At 37.8% G+C, this 9,481-nt stretch overlaps 1 protein-coding gene and 1 long non-coding RNA gene across 2 annotated transcripts in view; one reads left to right on the plus strand and one right to left on the minus strand.

Annotated features, from left to right (window-relative positions):
* LOC123881079 overlaps positions 1–9,481 on the plus strand; it is a 283,317-nt gene that overhangs the window by 175,663 nt on the left and 98,173 nt on the right. The gene's annotated exons all lie outside the window — the stretch shown is intronic.
* Positions 1–9,481, minus strand: part of LOC123881049 (probable GPI-anchored adhesin-like protein PGA55) — a 73,937-nt gene that overhangs the window by 25,570 nt on the left and 38,886 nt on the right. The window contains exon 2 of the mRNA XM_045929595.1: positions 4,642–4,715. Within this exon, the coding sequence (XP_045785551.1) occupies positions 4,642–4,715 (74 nt within the window). The remainder of the gene's footprint in view (positions 1–4,641; positions 4,716–9,481) is intronic.

Consider the following 9,481-nt stretch of genomic DNA (forward strand, 5'->3'; position numbering starts at 1 on the left):
CTCTAAGTTAGGATCCACTTAACCACGGCGCTACCATGGCCTGGCCCATGACTCACATTATGTAGCGTCGTTGGCACATATTTGATCGCAACACATTCCTTTGAGACAGCGAGATGTGCGCGGTCATTACGGACCCGGCATGGTATGTATATGTCTCAAATTAAATGCCCTTTTTTCGTGAGGAAAATCCGTCATGGATACCACCAGCCACAGGTGAACACAGTGGTTATGTCGGACTCCTACCGACTAAAAACCTCACGAAGCTCCATTTCACCGCTAACGACGGAGCACAAAGGACCGACAACACCTCGTTACTCTGCCAGCGGATTTCCACCTCAGCACAACCACCACTGAACTTAAATGCCCGCTAACCTACCCAAGGTCGATTTCAAGATTCAATCTATAGGTAAGTCGTTTGTGGATAAGTTACCGTGATTATTTGTCAAAAAGATCATACAATTTTTGACAAATAACATCGCCACTAAGTAACTTATCTGCAGATTACAGATAGATTGAATATTGAAAACGTGCGTAGGTAAGGTAAACCTAGCAACTCATTTATTGGCAATTGTGTATGTGTTTTAATAAGCTTTCCGAAATCATTTTGGACATGTGTATACAAATTCAAAAAATTTATAAAACAAAACTTATTGTAAAATAGGATTTAAAAAATTGAAAATCCTTTTACAACCCTAATAAATAATTTTATTTAAATGATAAAAGTTTAGTTTAGTTTTTCCTATTGTATATTTCTCTCTTTGTTTATGTAAGCGCATTGCGCGTGTGTGTGTGCAATAAAGTATTCAAACAAATAAACGAATGAACGAACAAATGTTAAATTACTATCATAACTTATTAAACTAATCACAAATTCAAATCTCATAACTGGCAATGTTATGCACGCAAATACAGTAAGTAACGATCATTACGAAGGATATAATTAAGGCATATTCAATGCAACACGTGTAGCGCAATTAGTTTGCCTAAATTACCCGATAAATCGCGCATTAGTACACAATGAACCAATTATTTACATCGGTTCTACACTATTATCGTTTATCACGTGTAAGTTAAACGATTTAAGAGGTTACTATAGTGTTGTATGCGATGCGGCTATGCCTTGATTTTCATATAATATGATACAAGATGAAAATCCATTTAATCTACTAAAAGCTCCAAATGTTTTTCAGTACCTTACCCCTGTATTTAAACACGTCTTACAACACAAGTAAAGGGAAATCCGTGAATTGGTAGCCGGCTAAAAGTGCAAGTCAAACTCGCGCACCGAAGCTTCCCAGGTATTTTTCCGACATTTTGCACAATAAATGAAATGCATGAAATAAACAAATAATAATTGTTTTAGAACGTACTGGTAAAGCCCTTTCATATTATACCCCACTTGGTATAGTTATCTAACTTTGAAAATAGTAAATAGTAATCATTTTAATTTTTTATTTTGTAATTTAACTACAAAGTCACGGTTTTTAATCTTTTACCTTTACTTGTGCTATAAGACCTACCTACCTGCCAAATTTCATGATTCCAGGTCAACGGGAAGTACCCTCTGGGTTTTCTTGACAGACACGACAGATGGACAGACGGATAGACAACAAAGTGATCCTATAAGGGTTCCGTTTTTCCTTTTGAGGTACGAAACCCTATAAACCTGTGTTTCGTGCGTGTATATTAATTCGTAAGCTATGCATGACAGTAACATACCACAGCGCTCGCCAGGCTGGATCGGAATGCCACCGGGCCGGCCCCGCGCCGCGTCTAGCAACCACCAGCGTACCATAACCATAGCCATCACCATGGGAACCGCATACCTCCACACGAGAACCACCATATCATATCGCCTATCCGATTACAGTGCAGACCGTGCTGGAGTATCTCATTCCAATAGGGTAGCCAACTATTCATCCATACTTCCATCTAACTATAAATGCGAAAGTGTGTCTGTCTGTCTGTCTGTCTGCTAGCTTTACACGGCCCAAAAGTTTAACCGATTTTGATGGGTACAGAGTTAACTTACATCCCGGGGAAGGACATGGGCTATTTTTATCCCTGTAAATCAAAGGGTTCCCACGGGATTTTTAAAAAATCGACGCGGACGAAGTCGTGGGCATCATCTAGTACCTACAGAATAAAGTGTCTGATTGTCATCTTGATTGTCATGTTCAAATAACAGATTTTTAGTATTATGTATTTAATTGATTTCCCGCCCGGGATAAAAAGTAGCCTGTCATACTCCAGGTGCAAAAGATCACGTCGATTTATTGTTACGTTCCGGCGTGATGGAAGGACAAAACAACAAACAAACACACTTTCGCATTTATAATATGGGTAGTGAAAGTGATTCACTTTGACACCATGTAGCTTCTTTCGTCATAGCACTATCACTACCCATAATATTATAAATGGGAAAGTTGGTTTTTTGGGTTGTCCTGCAATACTGACCTGATTTATTTTTAACTAGCTGATGCCCGCAGCTTCGCCCGCGTGGATTTAGGGTCTAAAATCCCGTGGGAAAGTTGTCACAAAGTTCCTCTATCGATTAAAAAAAAAATTACGCAAATCGGTTCAGAAATCTCGGAGATTTCGGTGTACATAGGAAGAAAAACACAACTCCCTTTTTGAAAGTCGGTTAAAAAAGTAGCCTATTTTACTCCCTGATCAATCCTCTACTTGTCTGTGAAAACCCCGTCAAAATCGGTCCAGCCGTTCCGAAGATTAGCCTTTTCAAACAGACAGACAGACAGACAGACAGACAGACAGACAAAAATTTTAAAAACATGTGATTCAGTGTTGGTATCGTTCAAATAACCATATGAGCTTAATATGAGGTAGTTATTTCGAAATTACAGACAGACACTCCAATTTTATTTATTAGTATAGATACATATTTGAATACCCGTAGGGTGACATAGGCTACTTTTATACCGTAAAATCAAAGAGTTCCCGCGGGATTTTTCCAAAATCTAAATCCACGCGGATGAAGTCGTGGGCGTAAGGTAGTATAGAATAATATAAAATAGTATAAACGATACTTTTTGATGAAGGAAAAGATAAAAACCACCTTCTCGAACCTACCATAAAGTTGTACACAACTCACGCATTCGCGGAAATGATTCAGTATTCGACGCAATTTGTGAAATGTCAAACAAACCCGAGACAGAACGTCTCAATGAAACCCGTCGGCCTTGACCCCCGACCCCCGACCCCCCGACCCCCGGCAGCGTCCGACACGTCCGGTGTGGACTCACCACAAAACCGTCAAATATTTTGTCGCAGAGATAGCCGTGGAATAACCGATGGCCCGAAAGCATAAAGAAATCATGTTCCAAAAGGCGTCAAACTATAGACACACGTTAGTTTAGTGTCATAGAGTTCACGGGACTTACGGTCTTTATATTAATTTGATAAGTGCTTCCCTGTCCACTTCTTAGCTTTTTTCTTTTAACTATTTGTTTTTGGTACAATTAATTATAAACACAGTTAATAACCAATTTTATCTGTACCTACTAATCTGTCTTTCTGTGAAGAATCCTGTGGTATTTTCTGACAGATAACGTTGCAAAGTAACTTTCCCAACTATCCCTTTCATAATTTCGTGGCGATAGGTAAAATAACTATTTACTGAAATAATCGACTGTGACAGACGGACAAAAAGTCGCAAAGGCTCCTATTTTTACCATTTTGGTACGAAACCCTAAAAACATAATATGTGCAATTTACACGCGGTAGAAAACAAAACTTCGAGAGAATGAGTCGAATGCAGAGTACTACTACTAACATGAGTAGCATCATTTATTGTTACTGTAGACTCCAAGTTTTCCATTTCAACAAATGACACGAGAGGCTAAACTCGCGTGACCAAAGTATGAAGTAATAGGAGGCACATTTAATGTGTTCTATGATCTCACTCTCATTCTTTTTCGTTTCATCCAGTTTTAACTTTCAAATCACAACTGCACTAAAGAAGCTTTCAGCTCAAAAAAAAAGCTGTCTCAGTACTCGATTCCTAGCGAAAACTACCACCTGACTCTTTGCCTATGTTGTATACCACTCCCACACCCAATTCCGCACAATATCACGTCGTTAAGATAAAGGCGTTATGTGTCACTGTGTCGCGAATTCTTATGCAAAGTGTTCATCAATATGGATCATCAATGATATGTCTATTACGTGGGTAAATACCTCAATCGCCTCACGATAGATGTCCATTTAATCTTCATTTCATTTATTGAAATCATTTTCTTCGTAACTTTTAAAACAAAATCTCTCTGGCATTCAAAACTCTCTCAAAACAACAACAACTCAACTCAACAACTCGCAAAACCTTGGAAACTTGCGTCGAGTGCTTTTTGAGGGATACGTGTGGTGTGTACTTGGTGGCTGACTTTTCCTGCATATTTTGGCAGTAAGAAGACGCATGTTGCACCATGGTTTGTCTGTTTCAGGGGAGTATAACAAAATGTCGTGAACTTCGCAAAGTAACGCCTGCTTCTATACAATTAAAGCGATTCGTTGAAGAAACCTTAAAATACTATGTACTCGTATATTGGCTAGTGGCGGAAACAGATAGCAATAGATAATTTAGATATATCTTGTAACTCGTAAGTAACAGTATAAGTAACTCACTTGAATTGCAGATAACGATGCTGAAGATAAGCAGTAGTAAGCTATATGTAGGCGAAGCCATGGCGCCTTTTGACCTGCAACAGACAAATGATAATAATATTATTAAAAACTGCTGAAAATCGCTAAACATATGAGGGCGATTTGGATGCTCCTTGATATAGGGTATTTGAATTTTTCTTTTGGAAGTCATATCTCCGGCCACACGTATTTATCTATATGCATATATCTTATATATTTTATGTACCTATTAGATTGTATCTTTATGTATACCTATGAATGTATATGTATAGTTGCATTGCGACTCCCCGTCTTACAGTTCTCTAAGTTCTAACTATGGGTCACCTGGACGAGATCATTGTCATGATAAGGTCGCCGTTTGTTATTAAATCTATCCTGTATTTTTATTCTTTGTCATAATATTAAGTAACAAATAAAAAGATACACCAGATAAAACTATTTTAATCGACTTCAAATACTTAACATAACATTACCATATAAATAAAACTATAGTAAGTTATCCATAAGATCATTTCGATAGTATCTAATTAGGTAGGTACTCGAGCTATGAGTCAATTCGCTTGCGCAGTGTTTTATAATAAAATGAGAATTGCGATTCCAGACGTAATCAGAAGATAAACTGGATTAAAAAGGATGCGATGCGAAAAAAAGCAAACGAGATGCGCCGGCGCATACTAGCGACCAGCAAGGGCTGGGTCATTGACCCCGACTTGGCTAGATCAGGCCATGTTGACGTAATGCGATCCTGCGCCAGGTACAGCCTGGGTATAATACCATAATACTATGTAATAAGTTTTTGCTCGATGCTATAAATGAGTGAGCGGACGCATAAGAGTTTATTTATAAATCCTGTACACTAGTATTAGTGAGGCATGTAGGTAAGTACTGACTAGTATATTTGAGGCTAGACGATTATTTTAATTACGTAAGTAAACTTTATGCACGCATTTATTACTTAACGTTTAGAAAGTGGTCAATTGACACTTATTGGGTGTTTTCATGAAAATATTTAGATAACAAGTGTAAATTAAAAATTTATAACACCCCCGACGATCCAAAGTATTTGAGTTTTCCAAAACATCATTTTCAAATAAATAATTATGTATTTAGGCAACGTCCATCTTGACAGCTTGACATTTGTCTATTGACATAATATTATGAACCTAACGGTTATCTAACCTTTTTTTCTACAAGAAAACTAGAAAAGAGCTGATAACTCTTAAACGGCTGAACCAATTTTTTTTAGATTATAGCTAAGAACACTCTCCTTTCAAACAAAAAAAACTAAATTAAAATCGGTTCATTCGTTTAGGCGCTACGATGCCACAGACAGATACACAGATACACAGACACACAGATACACAGATACACACGTCAAACTTATAACACCCCTCTTTTTGGGTCGGGGGTTAAAAATAACTCTAAGCAGTGATAGTAGCCCGAACTCTAGTCTGGTGATAGCCTAGTGAGTAGTGACTTCGATGAAGCGGGCTGACATATTCTGTCTGTCTGTTGATGTCGAAAGATTATATTGAATAATTTTGCTCGCAAAAAATCAAGTCACCTTATATTCCACATCCGGTTCCCGCGTTACCCAGAATATGACAAATGTCATACGCTTTAGAAAGTTCCAATTGGCGGTGAGTGATATTAGTGACGTCCAAATGACATTTAAACTGACAGCTGTATCCGCCATTGTTTCACTTTCTAACTAGTCCAATGAAGAGTGACACACTTGCCCCCAATCGATTCCGTCGTGCACCACTGAACCCTGCCCCATATTGTATCAGATAAAAATAAATATACTAAAACTGGGGGGCAATGTTAAAGGCATTGAAATAAAGCATTTATGCTTTGACGATCATCTCTATGTGGAAAGAAGACTACATTTTTTTTTGCAGTTAGTGGACTGACTGACATCAGAAGTGAAAAGTGATCTCAGCTATTTGACACTGGAGAAATACATTGTGCGGGACTAGCACTAAAAAAAGTCATCCAACAAGAAAAGAAGAAGAAGTATTATATAGTGGTCTATAGTTGGACTTTGAAAATAAATTAATATTGACTTATAATAAAATAAAATCTTAAATTAAACCATTAACTTTAGTTTAGTTTTTGCACCTATCTAAGAAAGCTTCTGCGATGTGTTTACCTTTTATGTCAACTAAGGAAAACTAAAGTATCCCACCAAAAACATTTCATGTAAAATGTGGCCAAGACTCACAAGTTCATAATGCTTTCACTGTTAAAAAGTTATGAGATCTCTAGTAGAGCCAAGCCCCTAGCTGAGCTTAGAATTGCGCTGCCCATGGGACCTATCCCAAGTCCAAAGTATATAGCTCTTAAATGCTCTTGAGTATATCACATTTATAACAATAAAGAACAAATAACTCTACTTACAAGCTCTGATTTTACAAACCCTAAATCTTGGTTAAAAAAGTACGGCTTGGCCGTTTAATGTTCGTGAAACTATTACATGACATAACATATTATATTAAGGTCATAAGGAATAGTTTGTTCGACAATTACTAATTTTTATTATACTTCATGATTGTCGCACAAGCTATTCCGGGCTTAAATGTCATATCAGATAAAAGTACCACGAACATTAAACGGCCAAGCCGTCCTTTTTTAACCAAGATTTAGGGTTTGTAAAATCAGAGCTTGTAAGTAGAGTTATTTGTTCTTTATTGTTATAAATGTGATATACTCAAGAGCATTTAAGAGCTATATACTTTGGACTTGGGATAGGTCCCATGGGCAGCGCAATTCTAAGCTCAGCTAGGGGCTTGGCTCTACTAGAGATCTCATAACTTTTTAACAGTGAAAGCATTATGAACTTGTGAGTCTTGGCCACATTTTACATGAAATGTTTTTGGTGGGATTTCATTTCTTTTTGGCAGGTGCCCTAGATTTTTTTTTGGATCTATTTTTTGTAGGTACCTACATCATTTTCATGGCCCGCTCTCTATCGTTACCTCTTTTTTTAAAAACTTTTATTCCACTTGCAATGTATGTAACTATGTTTGTTTGGGTGGAATCTTGCAACTCAATTTTAAAGCAGATCTCTTCTTAGTCTTAGAGTCTTTTAGGACTCTAAGACTAAGAAGAGGTCTTCGTCTTAGGAAACACATTTTTTAAATGTACAGACTGGGAAAAGTTTATTTTCCTGTTGTTTGAATAAAATTCCTAGCCTACATACCAAATTTCAGTCTTCTAGGACTTAGGGAAGTACTTTAGAATTTTTGACTAGAGGGGTTTTGAATGGCAATAAATCTGAAACCATAACAGGTAGACAATTGATACTTGGTACGTTTGATAAGTCTGTCAAGGACATATTATCCTGAAAATATCAGCATTCTAGCGATAGACTTTACAAATAATTTGCTTCCCCCATACGTGAGAGTGGAGGGGGAAAATTTTGAATTTCTTAATTTTCCTGTAGTTTGTATGCAATTTCTAGTGTACACACCAAATTTCAGTCTTCTAGGACTTCGGGAAGTACCCTAGAATTACAGACTAGAAGTTTTGACTGTCAATAAATCTGAAACTATAAAAGCTAGACAATTGATACTCAATGCGTTTAATAAATCTGCCCAGGACATCTTATCCTGAAAATATCAGCATTCTAGCGACAGAATTTACAGATTTGCTTCACCCATAAGAGGCGTAGAGGGGGGGCATTTCCAATTTCATAATTTTCCTGTAGTTTGTAGTCAATTTCTAGTCTACATACCAAATTTCAGTCTTCTAGGACTTCGGGAAGTACCTTAGAGGTTTTGAGTAGAGGTTTTGATGATCATCAGTGAGGGACGAAATCGGCGTATTTTAGGTATCAATAAATCTGTAACCATAAAAGCTAGATATTTGATACTTGGTATATTTGCTAAATTTGCTGAGGACACCTTATACTGAAAATTTCAGCTTTCTAGCGTCATCCAGACCGAAGTTATGACGGGTCGAAAATACGGCGAAACACTTCGAGAAAAAGGTACGTAGCGCCCCGGCCGCCATTTGGCTCGTCTTGGCGGGGGCACTGCCGTGCCCCCTGATATATATCAGTGTGTATTATATAGCTACGCTTTATCGATGTCGTTCAAATTGCAAGTGTATGCGCAGGAGTTGACCGCGGGTGTCCAGGCGGCAGTCATTTTCCAATCGGTGTCTGCTCCCAATTGGATAATAGCTCCTCGCTCCACACTCTCTGAGCATTCCGGCCTTCCGTGTGAAAGTTCATGGCGTGACTCAACAGTCTACTGACAATCGCTTTGCATTGATGTGGCCCTGGTAACTCCGCGAATTAGGTCTCATCGTAACATTACTCTCAGTGTAAGAAGTAAGCGTTCCTCATCCACACGTTGCACGCCATCTTCAACATACAGTTTAACCCAGTCTAATTGATTATTACAAAATAATCATGATTTCGTAAAACAGGAACTGGTATTTTTACTAGGGTTTCAGAGATTCGAAGGCTTCCTTTCATTGACAGAAAGTTTGCGTTTAGACAAAATTCTGAAAGTAAGTATGACTAGTCAAAAGCATTTAGCTTGAGTTAAACGGACATAGAGATTCATCTAAATAGCCTAGAGATAGAAACCAGGCTAGGCCTTTATTGATACGAATTGAATGGTAGAGAAATCTGAAGAGTCATTGAAAGGAAAGGCCCTCCAGTGAGTGGTTTAGTACAAAAGCCGACGGCATAACATAAATAAGCTGACATTCCATTTTGTTAGTTGTTCAAAGAAAATTGTTGTAGGTACTAAAACTAGTACCTAATTTTTTCAATCATCATCATCTTCATCAACCCGTCGCCGGCCCACTA

The sequence above is a fragment of the Maniola jurtina genome, chromosome 3, assembly GCF_905333055.1.
Source record: "Maniola jurtina chromosome 3, ilManJurt1.1, whole genome shotgun sequence".
Classification (NCBI taxonomy): Eukaryota; Metazoa; Arthropoda; class Insecta; order Lepidoptera; family Nymphalidae; genus Maniola; species Maniola jurtina.